Source organism: Pantherophis guttatus, chromosome 6 (assembly GCF_059756535.1).
Source record: "Pantherophis guttatus breed Tessera chromosome 6, ASM5975653v1, whole genome shotgun sequence".
NCBI lineage: Eukaryota > Metazoa > Chordata > Lepidosauria > Squamata > Colubridae > Pantherophis > Pantherophis guttatus.
In genome coordinates this window covers 46,602,679-46,622,020 of record NC_142068.1, presented here as the reverse complement: position 1 = coordinate 46,622,020, position 19,342 = coordinate 46,602,679, and the positions used below count along the sequence as shown (strand labels likewise).

The 19,342-nt window shown below is 35.4% G+C and overlaps 1 protein-coding gene across 14 annotated transcripts in view; it reads left to right on the top strand.

The window, feature by feature from the left end:
- The first annotated feature begins 258 nt into the window (after positions 1-258).
- BTRC (beta-transducin repeat containing E3 ubiquitin protein ligase) overlaps positions 259-19,342 on the top strand; it is a 159,924-nt gene continuing 140,840 nt past the window's right edge. For 2 of the 14 annotated variants that reach the window (XM_034439930.3, XM_087872831.1), the window contains exons 1-2: positions 389-652; positions 18,528-18,596. In XM_034439930.3, coding sequence (XP_034295821.1) covers positions 605-652; positions 18,528-18,596 — 117 coding nt within the window. In that variant the 5' untranslated portion in view covers positions 389-604. Of the gene's footprint in view, positions 653-10,153; positions 10,273-12,761; positions 12,844-18,527; positions 18,597-19,342 lie in introns of those variants that run through there. The other 12 variants (XM_034439931.3, XM_087872835.1, XM_087872833.1 and 9 more) reach the window with 12 other exon arrangements.

Here is a 19,342-nt window from a genome sequence, read left to right as displayed (position 1 = left end):
CAACGGCTGATCCATAAGAGGTGTTAAGCCAAATGCATTCTTTGGTCAGGGTTTAGTCACTGCAAGCCAATTCTGTTCAATGGTACAATTACATATACAGTGATGTATATATGTAATTATATATATAGAAAAGCCCAACATATTGTCCTAAAATTCAAATTCACACAGTTTCGTTAAAAAACTTCAGTTTTCATTAGCCTTTTCTCTTTCGGAATAGGAAGATTAAACGTGAAATCTTCTCCTCCCCCACCTTTACCTATTTCAGCTACTGTACTCAAAAGGATCGCACAGCCGCTTCTAGGAGCCCCCACTTTTGTGCTCCATAAGAGGCGATTAGTGCAGCATTTCCTCTCAAGCAGGGGTTGTTGGGAAGTGTAGTGTTTTGGACAGTCTCGGCTGCTTCTCAGGAGCTCCCGGGAACTACATTTCCCGTTTACAGGAGCCGGAGAACAACGGAGCTTTCTCTCTAACCGCGCTGGCTGCGGCCTTGCACTAAGCGAGAAAGAGGGAGGCTTGGGGGAGGGGCGGCGTTAGGCCCAAGGCCGGCTGAGGCCCGGAGCTGGCGGGGGAACGGCAGCTACACCAGAGGCGAATTGGCGAGGCTATGGACCCCGCCGAGGCTGTGGTACAAGAGAAAGCCCTGAAATTCATGGTAAGAAGGAAAAGAGTGGGGAGGGGATTGAAAGGAGAAAAGGGGGTTGGCAATGGCTGTGGCTGGTAATGGTAGTACCGTAGGAAGCCGAGGAGGATGGGGACTTGTGGAGAAGGAGAGATTTATACGGGTTCACTAACAAGTCATAAGGGCAACAGTTATCTTTTAAATGAGTCCAGAGGAAAAAAAACAAACATTGGGAAATTGACATTCTTACGGGATACTGAGAAAATAAAGGAAAGCAAGCAAATCGTAGGTTTCTCCATCAGGTTCCCCCCCCCCCTTTCCATAGATGATCCTCGGTTGTAGTGGAAAAGAAGTTCCCTGATTTGGGTTTTCTTTCTGTTTAGTTTTTTTTTTTAATAACGGGTTTTATAGGAATCTGGACTGAAGGCCTGGCTTTTATAATGAAGGAGCCCAGAAGGCCAAGTTTTGGATCAGAACATTGTGAGGTACATGTTGGAAGATGGGATGGGATTTAGGAAAAATGAAAATGCTTGTTATTTTTTGAGGGGCTTGATTAGATTAGCACCTGAACAACACAGGATAAGAAGCATTTTATACAAATGTTTTTTTAAAAAAAAACATTAGCAAGCCTAACTAAGATACAGAAGAATTTATGTAGTGTTTGGTATCAAAGAGGTTTGCAATTTACAAAGTAGATCATGATAGAAGGGCATTTTTATCAGTAAAATGCTGAGTTCTGTTATAAATATTGTATGATAGAATGTTAGATTAGTTACATTGCATTGGAAAAAGATTCTATTTGTGAGAGGGTTTTTTAAAGGCTAGATACATGGTTGCTAAATGTAACCAAGGAGTATAATCTCTACTCTGATGTATATGTTTAAGGCTGTTATTCTATGATAAGCAGTCTTTGCTGCCTTTCCTTATTGCATCTTGATGTCATATGACAGCAAAAGCTATGAGGACATTCTTCTCTCTAGGTACACACAAATTGGTGAGTTTGTGTAGAAACTACTACATTTCCACCCTCATTCCCCTGAAACCAAGATTGGTCTACCTCCAATCTTGTCATGTGTTGTAAATAGAGTCATCTCTGAGTAGAAATTGTATCTAAAGCAATATACGCTATACCTGATCCACCTTTCTTCCCTGTTGCCCTAAAGCAGGGGTCTGCAACCCGCGGCCCTGGAGCCACATGTGACCTTTCATCCCTCTGCTGCGGCTCCCTGTCACTCAAAATATGAGTCACAACCACCAATGTGCGACACCCACTGTCACGTGATTTATTTAGCTTTTCAACCCATATTTCTTTTTTCAGAGTTCAAAATGTTTTTGAAACATTTTGAAATAAAAATTTGTTTTCTCTGTAGCAGTTCATTGATTTCATAAATGCAACACACTATCGTTTTTGTATACATAGCATAAAGGTAAAAAAAAGATATATGCAGTGTTATCTTCATTTTAGATGTCAAAAGAGTTTTGTGATTCCCAGTGTGGGTAACGGGTCCAAAAGGCTCTTTGAATGTTTAAGCTTGCCGAACCTTACCCCAAAGGCTTTCATCCTGCTTTCATTGATATGCCAAGAAATCTGCATTTCCCGAGCATCTCTTTTGGACCAGTCACTCTCTCACAACCCAACTCAGCTCACAAAGTAGTTGTGCAAAAAAATAGGAGGAGGAAGGTGTATGGAATATGTTTGCTGCCTTGAGTAATTTGTATAAATAATGGTGGATACAAATACATTTATTCAATAACCACTATATCCAATATCTGCACTGGTACTACCAATTGCTGAGTTTTGAGAAAGGTAGCCACCCAAACCAAAATGCTGCTCAGTGGTTGGTCTGCCTAAATCATAAGCCTTGTATGGCAAAGCAATAGGCAATGTTTTAATTTCATGGGAGCCAGTGACATGTATTTTTCCTATAAAGCTTGCAGGTATTGCATGTTTCCTAGTTTTCATATTATACAATTTAAAGGTAATCTCTCAAAATTTGGGAGAAACAAGCTGTAAGGCAGTGGAATTATGGTGGGCAGTATGTACAGTCAGAAAACTGATCCTTGCAGGCATTGGAAAATTGTATGTTCTCATATTGAAAACAAGAGGGGAGAGCTAAGCCTCAATTTCAGAAAGTGTAAAATAGCTGAATAAATTTACAGTGTTAAACTATTGCTGCTGTAGGGTGTGATTGATGAAAGACTGCCAGGGTATACATAAAAGTAGTTTTCAGTGTCACTATATTTGAAATTTGAGATTTGGAAGCTAAAATCTATTCTACTGCCTAGTCTAGTTAATACCTTTGAAGAGGCAAATAATAGCTTCCGGCCAAAATGTTTTTTGTTACTCACGTTTGAGAATGTAACCTGTATTTATTGAAAGGACATCATATGAGTTTGGTAGTCTAGGATATACTTCCTTTATTGTTATATATTCATGTTAATGAATATGATATGTTTTCTCATACCTATGGCTATTGTATCTATCATCTGGACAAATAGACTAATGAGGGAAAAGATATTAGATACTTCTGCCCTTCATAAGAAACATTCCTGACCTACTTTCTTTTTTGGAATACCATTTTCCAGATAGATTTGGTCTATTTTAAAAATACCTGTATTTATCTTCATAAAACATTGAAAAATGGATTTTTCTATGGGAAGAAAGACCTCCAAGTAATTTTTTGTGATTTAAAGCTAGAATTTCTTTTGGAAGATTGCAGATTCTACAATTAGTATATCTTTGGGTTTTGAAATGTTCTTAAAATCAAAGTTTTATATATTTCATCATTATTTGTATTGGCTATACTTGATCGGCACAATACTAATCAAAAGTTGATTTACCTAATAGTTAAAATCATTTAACAAGCAGCTACTCTACCCTTTCCTCTTTGGGTCCTTGGAAGACCACCAGGTGAAATCAATCTCTGATAAACCCTGAATTACCATTATAGCTTTATTTGTGAAGTTTTCCTGACAAGTCTTCACCAATTTATGGCATTGGATTTAAAAGATTAAGGGTATGACCATTTCTTGTTTTCTGATTATGCATACAATCATTTGTTAACCATTATTAGTAAAAATACTGGTCATTCAGCCTAAAGAGGAGCAGTCAACAATTAAAGGCAAGATTAGTAAATGTGACTTGAACATTTTCAGATTTAGTTCTCTGGTTTTTCCTTTGAAAAACTTTCCAAGTATTAGTTGGAAGCACAACCTTTGTCTTTTCCACCTCTTGTGCTGCATTCTGGTGCTCTTATTTAAATGGGGCATAAATTGTTCCTTACTTTGATAGAATAATTTTGCCCTTGTTGAATGGCTATGAACACAGGCTGGTGAATGGGGATTTTCTGACCAACACTATGTTCCTCCCTTTCCCAGGATATTTGTGGTTATTGGGGAAGAAATGTTTTCCTCTGGAGGGACAGCAGATCACTTTGACTACTTTGCCTAATTATACAATGGGGGTGGAGGCAGATTGCTTCAATTCTTGCTTGGTTTTTGCCCAAATTGTTTGGGATACTGTAATCAGGAAGAGCAGATGGAGTCAGCAGTAAACTCACAAGCATGTTCAGTCAGCCAGTAGGGACTCAAGTGATTTTTCCTCCTATCCCTCATTCTCTATGCTGCTTCTGGGCATTTTCACAGAGGTTCCCTTCATTTTAGAAACTGATAGTTGATCTTTTTTGCATGGGTGTGAATGCATCTGCTTGTGTATGGATCTTTTCAATGTCTCTCTCAACTGCAAACTGTAGAGGTCGTAATATCTTTCTCTAAGAAGAAGACAAGTGTGATGAATGTTTCACGCAAGGAGAAAACTTTCATTCAGAGTTTGTGGGGAAGGAAAAAGTAAGAAAGCTAAAAGAAAGGAACAAAACTATTCTTGAACAGATAAAAGATAGCCAACCATCCTTGCTGTTCCGTCTTCAAAAGAAACCTAACCGCTGGCTTTTTTGGGGTATTTGTCCAGGTATTGTAGATTGATTTGAGTTGCATCAAAATGTTTTTCAGAAGAGAATTCCTATTACAATGCAATGCCAAATGAAGTACTTTTCTTTTGATTCCAGGTATGTTGTATAAGCATAGGGATTGTTGGTCAAGAGATCTACTCTATGCTTTCTGGTTTCTTGATCTTGCAGACTGTATGTAATATAAGGGTGCCACAAGCAATAATAAAAATACTGCATTAACAATAATACACTATTAAATCCTTTCAGGTTGGGCTATTTTTAAGCAAATAGTTTCTTGACTAGTTATTATTGAGTATACATATTCTGTATAAACCAGCTTTAATAAGGATATAATTAAACATAAAATACTGAATAGTATCATATTGTAAATAAAGGGTATTCTGAGGATGTAGGCTGGGCAGTTCCAGCTTTTCTACGATAAAATATATATTACTTACTTAGCATATGGGAATAAAAACTATAAAATGACTTGAAAAGATTTTCAGAGCTTATGCAAATATAAGAAAAATACCATAGATGGTTTGTATTTTCTGTAATTTAACCTGAATTGGGTCTTGGATCTTTGGTAATCTTTGGACAAAGTCCCTATCCCATCTCCTTCATATTGAATCATTTTCAAGGAATCTCTTTATTAACTTTTCACTCTGATTAGTTGTTTGGCACCAATCCTTAGCATTATTAGTGATCACTATCATTGCCCTTCAAATATTTTTGAGGACTTTCCCAGTTACTCAGCTTATTTGGAAACAAATATTTTAGGTGAGCTTCATGGATTAGTTTATGACGTTACTGCCTTGAATACTAATACCCTCAAGGACATCCCTGTTGAAAACTTGTATTTCATCCATATTGCTGTATGCTGTAATTATATATTATTTGTTAAGAGTTTTAGACAATCACAATTATATGGTATATGGCTTGTCTCATAAATGTCTTTAATGCTAATGATAGGTTAGGAGCTTCTCCAGTGGAGTTTTTATCTTTCCATGGACAGGAATTGGTTTATTAATCTTTCATGTCCATTCTTGGTGGATAAACTGTTTAACAAGCAAGAGAATGATCACCCAGCTTATTACATGCCATTGGCTTCAGAAATGACCTTGAATATCAATTACATAGATATTTCACAATTTTTCCCTATTTCTAGTTCAAATTTCTCTTACTTTACCACAGAATTTTAAAAAATATCTATATTTGTATATCTATAGCAAAATTATTGCAGACCAGGGTTAGAAATTCAGAGGGTCCTCTTTTGAATTGAAGTTAAAATTGATTAAGTTGCTAAAGTTATCTCAAGAACAAAACAAAGCATGCAGAATATGACTTTTTAAATTCTTATCAATTCATTTACTAATTGTGGCCATAAACTGTCTGTATGCAATGAAATAATATGTGGTGTCATTATACAGTTCGTGTGTTTCTGCTTCCACTTCAGGTTGTTTGTTTCAGTACATGCACTGCATATGCTCTGTCCTGGGTCATATGGCCAGGATAGAGATGGACTTAGAATGGAGCAATTGACAATGTTCTGAGATGCCTCCTAACTTCCTATTCCACAGGGATTTTTTTTGGGGGGGGGGGAGATTTTTTATGAAATATTTATTTTCTTTTGCTCCTAGCTAATTCAGTCCATTTTTAAACTCTGATTCTTTTGCATTCTTATCATACCATGCTCAGTTTAGTTTTTGGAGAATTGTACTGCTGATGGAGTCCTTTTACATGATTTCTTTCATACATTATATTTGGTTAGGAAAAATAGAAACGTTTTTAGACATTTTAAGTGTTGCTGTAGTGTAGCCAGTAATTCTTACAGTAATAAAACTTTAAGAGACTATCTTTGTATACCAAGAGCAGTAAAATTAGTACCCTTCAGATGTTTAACATAATGAAGTCCTCAGCCAGCAGTTCTAAGTAATGTGAGCGTTGTAGTCCAAATCTATGAAAGTAGGTTTCCCACAGACAAATTATTTCATTTCTGTCAGACTCCATGCCCCACCTAATCTTATCCCCTATTTTGAAGATTCCTGAATATGAAACCTATATACATACACAGATACATGCTGTTTAATATATACTGATCACATTGTTTCCTTTCATGATAAGCAACAATACTATGTATTGAAAAGGAGTTAAAAAATAAAGTGTGAACATGGTTACTTGTATCTATGATGCAGGTGGCATTTCTACTGGCCATAAGATATTATACCTTTTAGTTCTGGCACATTTTGGTCCGTGTGCCCTAAATGTAATCAAAGTCCAGTGTTACCTCAAACATACTCATGGTAATCTGTACAATAGCATTTCTTTAGATTAGCCCTTGCAAGGCAGTACAGGTAGTCCTCAATTTACAACAGTTCATTTAGTGACTGAAGTTACAATGGCATTGAAAAAAATGATTTATGACCGTTTTTCACACTTATGACCATTGTAGTGTCCTGTGGTCATGTGATCAAAATTCAGATGCTTGGCAACTGTCTCATATTTATGACCATTGCAGTGTTCTGGGATCATGTGATCACTTGTTGCAACCTTCTGACGAGCAAAGTCAATGAGGCAGCCAGATTCACTTAGCAACTGTGTTATTAACTTAATAACCAGTGATTCATATAACAACTGTAGCAAGAAAGATTGTAAAATGGGGCAAAACTCACTTAACAAATGTTTTTGTTTCATGCAAAAAGTCTAGAAAGGGCTTCTAGTCAGCACTAAAGGAACTATATCCGTGATGGCGAATCTATGGCATGCATGCCCAAAGTGGCACGCAAAGCCATGGCGCCTGGCACGCGTGGCCTTGCCTGTTTGTCTTCCACGTTTCTGGTGGTCATGCGTGTGCAACGATCAGCTGTCCTTTGCGCACATAGCAGCTGATCGTTGAGCGCATGCACACTAGAACCCGGAAGTTCAGCTTTTCCGGAGCGTGGCCCTGATGAGCACGCATGCGTGCAATGTTTCCACACGATGGCAATGTTGCCATTACTGTACTATATAATCTTTTCTCTTTTGAAAGAAGTTGATTTAATCATTTTATTTATTTATTTATTTATTTATTTATTTATTTATTTATTTATTTATTTATTTAATTTGTATACCGCCCTTCTCCCAGAAGGGACTCAGGGCGGTGAACAGCCAAAATTAAAAAACATACAAATGTTTACAAATCTCATCAAGTTCCATCATTTTTACCATTTTTAATCACAGGAAATTAATATGGAGCTTCACATTTTATAGAGGCAATCTCATAAAATAAAAGGGATAAGTGTAGCTCAATATTCCACATGAAATTGTGCCCACTTTTTTTTTTTTTTTACTGAAAACTTCAAAGAAGTTAAGATGGTAGATATTATCCTGAAGAACTAAATGGAATGATAAGGAGCAACCTCAGCCATCAGGTTGCTTTTTGGCAAATTGATGTTTTATGACTGCAATGCCCGCTATGGCAACGATTCTGTATTTGTAGCCAAAATATATTCTCAGATCTGCCTACCAACTAGATGGATGGATATATGAAAAATATCTAATAACCATTAATGTATTTTGTCGTTGTTTGATCATTATGCATAGTTTTTATTTGGCAGGTGTCTATTTATTGTTAGGAATGTAAAGTTAGGTTCCATTATTACGTATATAATCCTCCCTACACATTTGGTCTTTATCCAAATTCCTCCTTTTAACGATGTTGAAAAAGTGATAGGAATGGGGTTTTTATATCTCTGCTCAAATCTTATTAATCCAAACATTCATTTTATATTTCCTTTAGCTTGCATTTTTTCATATACATGCATACAAAGAAAGCCAGGAACATCTTCTAAGAGAGTTGTGCAAACTTGGAAAAAAGGTTCCCATTATTTTTCATTATTCAAATAGAAATGCTTCTTATGTGTTCCTGAACATCTTTGAGCGCATTTTTAAAGGATTATACAGCTGTAATAATTATAGTGGATGCATCTTTCAGTATGTAAGGATCATGTGCATATTGGTTTCTTAAATGTATTTTTTAAAGATGGATGCTTAACATTTTAGAACAGCTGTGCTCAGTATGTACACTATAAATCCAATAAACATTTCATAGTTAATCTGAAATATTTTATGTTGAAGTATTTAATTTAAGAAATCCATAAACCTAGAACAGTTCCTTAAATTTGTTTTGACATAAATTGCACCGTAATTTGCAAGGATAGTATGGATGAGATTAATGTCCAATGTGTATTTTTGAGAAAAATTTCAAATTGCATACATGATTCTTAAAAGCACAGAGGAATAGGCAGAATTTTGAGTAAATAAAGTTCTAAAGTCCTCTATGTGTGACTACATCAAAAATGAATTTCTTTTTCTTCCAAAGTAGCTTCAAATGGTTTTGCTAAATGTAGGAATGTTGTGATGATTATCTTTTTAATTAAAATGAGAAATCTTTGTTTAAAGTGGCATTCTTTTTTTTACGGCCTCTTACAGTCTCTATAACAATCATTTCTTAAGTCTGAATGTTTTTAATTCCAGGAATCCATTTATATAAAACTATGCTTAGACTTAATTAAAGAACAATTTCTTACAAAGCTTGTAAATAGCCAGGAAAAAGGGAAGGACAGAAAATAAAACTGACATTCATGCAAACAAACGGATTCTTACAAGGTATGTAATATGCTATAAAAATACAATAAAGCCTTTTTTTTAAATAACAGTTCATATTTTCTGATCCTTGTTTTCAAAGGTATTTAAGAATGATATCAAAGTTCTGTGATTCAACATCTGTTTTCTTGAATCGGCCAGTAGCTACTTCAGGTTTTACATAATTAGCAGTGCACATAGCTAAACTACATTTGTTTAGATGTCTAATTAAAAATACCTTTGCAATTCATTATTAGATTTCTTTTGTCTTAGTTCTGTCATATTTTGAATGCCTTTTTAAAAAAGACAGTTGTGGATAATTTAATTGGAAGACATGAATTATACTTCTTGGTTTCACATTTTTTATTTTGAATTGAAGGTTTTTAAGTAACCAAGTTAACAACAAAAATTCTTGAATTTCTATTAAAATCCCCAATGGCATCTTTCTTGAGGTTATTATCTCCTTTACCATTTCACAGACTTTAAATTCATGAATTTATGAAGGATCCTTAGATTCTTTTTTCTCACTTTCTTCAAAAAGTGGAAAATATTTCTTGAAGAATCTAGCAGTCGAATATGATTTTAATTTGTAAATTAGGTATCACAGTGATAATTTAGATGTGGGTATCTCTGAGTTTTGGAAGAGGGTAAATTTAGATGTTTATCATGCTGATAAGTCAAGTCTTTCTTGTGTTGTCAATTACTGGCATCAGATTAGTTTGTCAGTCTTGAGAATACTGTACTATGGTCCTTATTTTAGGATGGCATTCTGGTCAAAGCAGGATGCAGTTAACCCATTTCTGTCATTAGTGCAGCTTTAGTGCTCTGTTATTAAACCACATCTGATAGTAGTGTTTGTGTATCTATAGCTAGGTTGATTAGTTGTCATCTTGAGTTAATCTGGAGCCATTGAGACTACATCACAGTGTACATTGAGACTACATCACAGAGACTACACTGCATAGTGGCACAGTGGTTACAGTGTAGTACTGCAAGCTACTTCTGCTGACTGCCGGTTGACTGCAATTTGGCAGTTCGAATCTCACCAGGCTCAAGGTTGATTCAGCCTTCCATCTTTCCGAGGTCAGTAAAATGAAGACCCAAATTGTTGGGGGCAATATGCTGACTCTGTAAACCACTTAGAGAGGGCTGTAAAGCACTGTAAAATGATATATAAGTCTAAATGCTATGCTATGCTATCTATAGATAAGTCTACAATTGTTAAATACCACTATTTTTATAAATGCTCTCTAGTTTTTTACTCATAAAAAACTGAGAAAACAGAATGGTTGCACCTAGCCTTTCTATTTATTTTGTGTGGTGGATATAAGTGGAATTTCTTCTTTTCCATGACCAGAATAGACTGGGCTATTGGAGAAAAAGAATGAGTGATATTGTTGTCTTCATTTCTGGCAGTCTATAGACCAGGTGAGTGCTAAAGTGCCAGATTGGTTTAAGCTGCATGACAATCATAATTTGATTAAGTAGATAACTATAAGATGCTTTGATTAATAATCAGAGTTGTCTTAATAGTCCATATACATATGTATTAACAGTCTGTATGTTCTATTAACATTTGTTCACCTGATTAAAAATATTTTGAAATATTTTATTTAGATTACAAGTAAAAATAGTAAAATGCCACAGTTGTAGTTCTAATGGGAGTACCATTCTTGTTCTCTACTTGGTTATTCCTGCAAACTTTAGGAAAGAGTAGGTTGTAAATATAGGCTGACAGTAGTGCTAAAGCAAACATTAGGGTATCACAGTGCTTTGAGAATGAGTAAATGTCATATATTACTTGGTTATTTCTAGGAACACTTGCTGGAAACTCAGTGTAGACAGATCCATGTTTGTTTATGTCCACGTAGATATATTGTTCTCTTGCACATTTGGGGAATTATGTTTTGGAGGGAACTTTTTCAGCTGTGTACAAGAATTGGCTGCCTACATCATAACTGAAAGGATGTTTTCCAGTGCATTGCAGTTCTACTGTACAAATCGGTTCCTTATTCTTTCAGAATTTATATAAAATTTAAATAATAAATGTTTTGTATCTTCGTTCTAAGGTTTGCAAATGGATTTTTATTCTTGTATTTGAGCTACAGTACAAAGGAAATGTAGGGATCAAGTTAACAATGTTTTGGAGGCTTTTGTTTCATTCGCTTCATTAACTATATGCAATTAGTAAAAAGCAAATGGTGAATTTGCTAACACATCATTGAAGTATTTAGCTTCTTGGATTGAGAAAAGTGGAATTAGTGCTCCATGCCCTCTCTTAGCATCTATAATATAGGCAATAGGAAGAATAGGTTGACCTTAATATTTGTTTCCACTAAATCGCCGCCTTGCAGCATTTAGTTTGTACTGAATGAAAAGCTTAATTTCACGCCCTGATTAGTGCTAGTATATGCAGGTGGATATTTATTTTATATGGCTAAGCGGGTCTTCCTTGGCAAATTATTCACCAGCCAGCAGCACTATAATTTCTCATGAGTAGTTAGTGCTAAATTATAGTTCTTGTTAAGAAGCAAATCAAAACAATACTGGATGCTAACCTTTTGACTAGGTAGGAGTGATGGGAAGGCAAAGGCAATAGAGAGACAGCACAAGATTAGACTGAGGGAAAGTGAAGGTAATACAGGTAGTCTTTGATTTACAACCATTTATTTGGTGATCATTCAGACTTACAATGAAAAAGTGACTTAGGATTGGTTTTCACACTGTTTTCGTGCTTGTTGAAGCATCCCCACGGTCACATGCTCAAAATTCGGGCACTTGACAATTAGCATGTACTTATGAGAGTTGCACTATCCTGAGGTCATGTGGTCACCGTTCGTAACCTTCACAGCCAGCTTCTGACAAGCAAAGTCAATGGGGAAAGTCAGATTTGCTTAATTAACTGAATGATTCACTTAACTTCAGTGATTTGCTTAAGTGTGGCAAAAAGGTCATAAAATGGAGTAAAACTCACTTAAGAACTGTCTTGCTTAATAACATAAATTTTGAGGTCAATTGTGGTTGTAAGTTAAGGACTATCTGTAGAGTTTTCTTTGTGTGTGAATGAAGAACCTGGAAGAAGAAGTCTGGACTTCTTGAAAATCAGCACATAGATGCTTTGGGCAGTCTTTACGTTCATTGTTGTGTGGGATGGGAAAGTGATCAGTGATCCCAGAGTAATAGTTTATGTTTTGTTTTATTTGCAAAGGATGGAAGATTACTTGTGTCTTTTTATGACTGAATCTGTGAGAGAATGCTTCTATTTCTTTATTCCAATATATCATTATATTTTGTTTTATAGCTGGATGGATGGATGGATGGATAGATAGATAGATAGATAGATAGATAGATAGATAGATAGATAGACAGACAGACAGACAGACAGACAGACAGACAGACAGACAGATAGATAGATAGATAGATAGATAGATTAAGGGAGTATTTTTGTTACAGGTTACTGCAAAGTAAATTTGCATTAGAATTATAAAAGAGGTGGATTTTATACTTTTATTAGAGGTAAGCAAAATGCGAATAAGAGTGTACAAACTTTTGACTTTGTAATTCTTCATCAGGCTAGCTGATACAAAAAGAGAGGGTTGGGAGAAGAAAAATAAAGGTCTGATCCTAGTCAGAAAGCTCTATACATCACATAAGGTAAGAAACAAATCTGAATTATAGTGAACCTGTTCAGTTTTCAGAAATGGGAAGGGAGGGGATTATGCTTGCTATTTTGCTAGTAAATGCTGTGTAATTTGAAACAGATACTGAGGTATAAAATCAATTTTCTCTCCTTTTCTCTCTTCCTCTCCCTCCCTTCAATCTTAGGCACTAAAATATTGTTTCCTAATAATTGTATAATATGTCACCTCTCCAAGATAAATCTAAACAGCAAACCTCATGGTTGTGACACAGCTTTTTCTTCCTTGGGTTTTGAATCTTTAGCCTGCTGAAAAGTAGTGAGAACTCAGAGAAATTGTGGAATGTTGGTTACTTGCAAGCAAGTATTGCCCAACTATGGAGTTGTGTTATTTTTGTTTTAATGAACCAGAGTGAACATTCATATATTATTTCAAGCATTGTAATATTGTATTGTTATGCAGCTAGTTTTCCACCTTAATTAAAAGTACTTCTGTTTCTTGTGCAACCAATCATTCTCTAGATACCTTTGCAAAACATATTTTCTCTATGTGGGACTGTTTTTTAAAAGGTTGTTGTAACTACAGCTAATCTAGGCACAACTGGAACAAAGCCAATCTGGGGCAGTCACTGGGACTGGACATTTAATCTTCTGAGCTTTCGGACCCATGCTGGAGCCCATCTTCAGGGAACTTCTTTCTCACTAGAATGTGAGAGACTGACTCAGATTGGATCCTGAAACATTATCCTGGGACATGTATATTCGCCTTCATTCATAACTGATAAAGTCCACTTTGTGGGGAATTGAATCAAGCACTTGGCATTTGTCAAAGATAATTCTTTCAGAGATTTTCTTACGGATTTTCTTAAACATTCCAGATATTGGACATGATAATATATATGCTGCAGAACAGAATATTCCTTTTAGCTTAATCTTTACCTTTTGACCATGTAGCCTGTCCTGACTGGTGTAGTTAAGATCCATAGCTTTTCACATATTTATAAGACATTACTAAATAAACAATTTTAGGGAACCTGAGGCAGCCATTTAGATTTCCCATTTTAATAAATGCAAACAATACCACCCAATTCTCACTTTTTCTCAGACCTAGTTTTTATCATTGGCAGTCACAACCATATAATTAAAGACACCAACAAATGGAAAATGGGATGGAACATGCAGAATCGTTTATACACTCCACAGAAGTAGGACAAGCAACACATAAGTTAGTTAATAGAAGATATTATTGCTTATTTTCATGCCAGAAATAATTACTACATTTGGAAATATTCAAACATTTTATAGGAGTACAACAGTAATTAAACAAATCACTCTGCAAGATTACCTCTAAATTGAAACTTTCACTTATGTCGTCAAGTATCAATTGGCTAATGGGCAGCTTAAAAAAGAACATGGATGCTTTGTAGATAGGAAAGAGGAGGCAAAGAACAGTGTCTATATTTCTACCGAGTCTTAAATACACTGATAATGAAAACATCCCTTGCTTTCCTAGCGTTTTTCTGTTCCTTTAACTATGTTTTGGTTAATTTTACAATTGGCTACCCACCTGTTATAATACTTTTTATCATTAAACAAAATTAATTTTAAAAATGGTCTTGTGCTGTCTACTTTTAATGGAATTAGAGTTTCTGTAGTCCTATAATCTGCCTCATGAGGCTTGTCTGTCTTCTAGGAAGTACAGCATTGCATCATTAAAATATCACCCCCTGCTGAGAAAAAACATCAGTCCTGTTCACTAAATGGCAATGCTGAAGCGGTGACAAGTGTTTGTAAAAACTGTATTAAAAATTCATTTATTCTTAGCTAAGCATTTAGCTAAGCATAAATGAATTTAACAAATAATGGATAATAATAAATTACTGTGCTCTTGTTGTTAACAAATATGTCTGTGCGAAGGACCACATAAAAATAATAAATGTTCTTCCATCCCAGCAGTAGTTCTATGGTACCAAAAGGAAGCTGCAGTTCTGAATTCAGTAGCTTTGAAATGGAGAGCCTTGAAGCAAGATTGCTGGATGGGACTAGACTTCCTTAAAGAATTATGTGATCAAAATCATATTGCTGTGTTTATTTGACATTGTTCACCTAAAGCAGGGAATTTTTCATAATCAGTAGCCCCCTGACTCTCATATCAAAGGAATAACACTGCAAGGTTAATGTCAGCCACATTTTTTTTTTTTTTTTTGCTCTATATGTGATGCCAGAGTTGGCTCCATAATTTTCTCAGCTTGCTTTATTTCTCCTTTTTATGTATGGAGGAGAGGCAGATATTTAAGAACCTTTCTTGCACAAAAAGCCTTATTCTTTCTTGCTACATAATTAGCACTTGTTTATGACACAACCTCTGATCTGATTTTTAAAACAAATTGCACAGTAAAGAAGCTGATATTTAAACTGTATGGTAACCATGGCTCCAGCTGTGATTCAAATATTGTAAGCCTTCAGGGGTTGTATTAGGCTTTGAAAATAGGAACTGAGGCCTGTAATTTAATGTCTGTCTTTTAAAAACTGCGTTTTTTTAGGAGAAAAAAAGAAATGCATTCCATAGAATTTAAAATATTGACTCATTCTGAGAAAACAGCCTTTTCAAACCTCACTAGAGACTACTCAGATCCATTAACTTAACTGTGGAAGAAGGAGCAAAGGAAGGCAATAAAACAAAAAATCCGTTAAAGATTGCAGGAAAATGATGACCGGTATGAAATCAGAGTGAGATAATGGCTTTATAACACTGGGAGGGAGAACATTGAGAAGGCAACCTTAAAAGTCAGGTAAAATATTCAAAACAACGTTTGAATTTTAGTGTTAAAGTGAAATGCTGAAGATAGTTTAGCTGGATAATGCACTGAATTGTGTTGATGATAAATGGAATCATGCTTGTAAAATGTGTGTAGAAAGGTTGTGTTTCAATTTCTGCACAAAACAATTATGTTGACATGGTTGAGGAATTGTTGTCAAGAAATCTTGGGATTTTTTGGCACCTCTCCCCCCCCCAAGATTAGCACGAATGAATAAGGGAAAATCCTCAATATGCTGGAAGTGTGGAGAGACCATTGGGAATTACTACCACATGTGGTGGGAATGCCCAAAGGTGCAAAAATTTTGGAATTTACTAAAGAACTGACTGGAAGAAATTTTGTCAACAAATATAGCAGTCAAACCGGAATTTTTCTTACTGGGAATTATAGAAAGAAAATATAAGAAAGATACACATTATTTATTACTGCATATACTTACAGCGGCATGGATAGCCTTCGCTCAAAAATGGAAAGAGAAAGATATTCCAACTGAAGAGGAATTATTACTGAAAGTCTTTAATTGCGCAGAAATGGACAGACTCACTTTGGAACTCAAGGATAAAAGCGAAACGAAGTACTACAAAATATGGGAACAGTTTTATGATTTGGATAGATAACAAGAGGGTAGCCAAGACAAATGTATAGTGTTAGAACAAAAATATAGATGTTATTATAGATAAATGTATGTTTAAAAACTATATGAGTACTTATATGAGTACTAATATTATTGTAAAGTGACGGAAGATGTTTGGAACCAGTGATGTCATATCTATGTCCAATGTTTTTTTAATTTTGCATTATTAATAAAAAACTTTTTAAAAATAAAATAATAAAAAAGGATATCTTGGGATTTTTAAAACATTGGTTAGCAGTATTACTTTTATAATAAATACATGGGAGTGTTGAGTTCTTAACATAGGCAAGAAATGTTACAATCTTGACAATTAAAAACAAACTTTGTCCAGTCATCTCCTTTTAAAATGAAATTAATGCTATTGGTCCATTTTCTACTGCTTTTCTTAAGGGAGTAGGATCATGTTACAATATCTCCTGACATGGTCCTATTTATGTTGTTTAAGTATCTTAGACACAGATATATGTACAGATATATGTGGGTACACTTACGAGATTCAGACAATTTCTGTGCATGTATAAAAGCAATTTTTCTACATTATCTGGAAAATGTGAATTGAATCAACCTGATTTGGTTCAGATCTCAATACTGAAACTGATGAGCTTTTTAAAATCAAACAAATGAGTGACTCAAAATGGATTTTGACTGACATACCATGGCAGTTTAACATCAGTATGCTCTACATGGGGCTGCCCTTGAAGATCACCCAGAAGCTACAACTTGTCCAGAATGCAGTGGTGAACATAGTAATGGGTGCCCCTAGTTTTACAAGTTGCCTGTTTTTACCTCTAAAATTCTATATGGCCAGAGCTAGCTTGTCTGCAGGGCCACCTTTCCCTAAGAACATCTACACACCCTATCAGATTAGTTAGGGTAGCCATGCACTTGATCCCCTACCTTAAACATTGCCACCCTAAGGCAGCTAGGAAGCACCTCTCTTTCATGGCACCCCATGCCACATGGTACATACTTCTCCCTGAATTTTAGCAGACCTCTACCCTCCTAGCCTTCTGAAAAGCACTAAAGACTTTGCTTTCCCAACAAGCACTGGGATAATTCTGTATTGACAGTGTAAAGTCCGTTGAGAAGTCGCTGAATGAGAGTCTTTTTAAAAACTCAGACTTATAGTTCCTGCCAGAATATAGGATAAAACAGAAATGGAATAGGGAAAAGTTGCCTTAAGAATTGGGTTTTTTTTTGCTTTTCCTAATAGTATATAGAAGACTGTTGGCTTTTTCAATTAATCTATTGTTATTTTATTAAAGTTATGGCTTTTTTTTCCAAAGAAGTATACTTTCCTGTTATGTACTACAGATTCATTCAAGCATCAGTTACCAAGTGTGATGAGGAAAAAAAAAGGATGAAACGTGTATCCCAATCTATCACAGTCCACCCTTTCATCAGATACAAATATATATGACATTGAGTCATTCCCTACCCACCCCATACCAAATATCTGTGTATTAGATTCTTCTATTAACTTGGTGGTGGTGCAATGATTAGAATGCAATATTGCAGGTTTACTCTGCCCACTGCCAGGAGTTTGATCCTGACAGGGCTCAAGGTTGACTCAGCCTTCCATCCTTCTGAGGTTGGTAAAATAAGGATCCAGATTGTTGTGGGGTAATATGCTGACATTGTAAACTGCTCAGAGTCAGCTGTAAAGCACTGTGGAGCAGTATATAAGTCTTAAGTGCTATTGCTGTTGTTTATTCTAGTAACACGTATGTCATACATCCAAACATCACTAATGCATTGTTAAAGTTTGCAAGTACTACATTTTCATATTTTAGAGCAATGTGAACATCAGTTTTCATAACCTGTACGATGCAGCCACAGCCAATCCAGGCGCTGCCAGCTTGGGGAAAAAGTTACATTTGTACTCTGCAGAAAATGACTTAAAGGGTTGCAAAAAACCTGAAGTGGTTTCATTGGGTAACCTGAATCAAAATGTTTGCTCCAAATCAGATTAGATGCAGAGTATGTTGAGGTGAGAGTCGTATGTCCCTTATTATATTTTACCAAAGATTTTAGTCTACTATACTGATAAATCTATTGGGATGGAGCCTTTATAGAATGTTAAGGTTTTTTTCCTTGTAATTATAGTTCTATTACTGTATTTTGCACTTATACCTTACTTGAAAATTATATCAGAATATATGTTTGATGTTTATTATCACCTGGAACAAAGTTTAGAATAGCCAGGTCCCAATATAAAAGGAGGTCTCTTATGTCTATTTTTTCCTAGCCACGAATACACATGCCTAAAGATGGATTCCAACTTACATCTTCTGGATACCAAGCATGGCTAAAACAGGTTGGACTTTATTACTGTTTCTTATTTATGGTTAGAGTTTGCACCAGAAACATGTGCTTGTTTCATTAGTCAAGTATATACAGAATTCAACTCTTATTCTGTAATCAAATACCAGTGCCATTTCTGTATTCATGTGCGTTTTGTGTCTGCATGCTGTGTACATTTCCACTTCTCATGAGTAAAAGTTCAAACAAGGATCATCAGAAGGGAGAGTGGAACAATACCTAGAAAGATGGGAAACAACAACTTAAATTGCCAAATTAAAATTAACCTTCAAGTGTGAAGATCTGTAGTGGTGGTAATAACAGGGAGGGCAATGGGTTAATACACAGGAGACTTACATCTAGAGCCTAATTCAGATTTGATTGGGTAAAACAAGTGTGGACATTTGCTCATATCCCATAACAATCCTGCAGTTTGACACAATCTGACACTATTGGGAGTCCCTGCTCAGACGTAGTCTAGTGCTATATTACTTTGGTGATTATTAAAGGCCAAGCTTTAGATGTTTCGGCACTCTGGCTCTGGCAATTGCTATCAGCATCTTAAAACAAATCTAGTATAACAATTCTCCCCAAAGAATCCTGTTTTAAACTTTGCATGTGTGACACATGCATACTTGTGATAGTAATTTTTGTGGGAAAATGCAGTAGAGATGAAAAGGAATTAGGAATTATGTCATTGTTATTGAAAAACTAAAACAATGAAGATAAACTACATACCATGTTTGTAGTTAGAGTAATGAA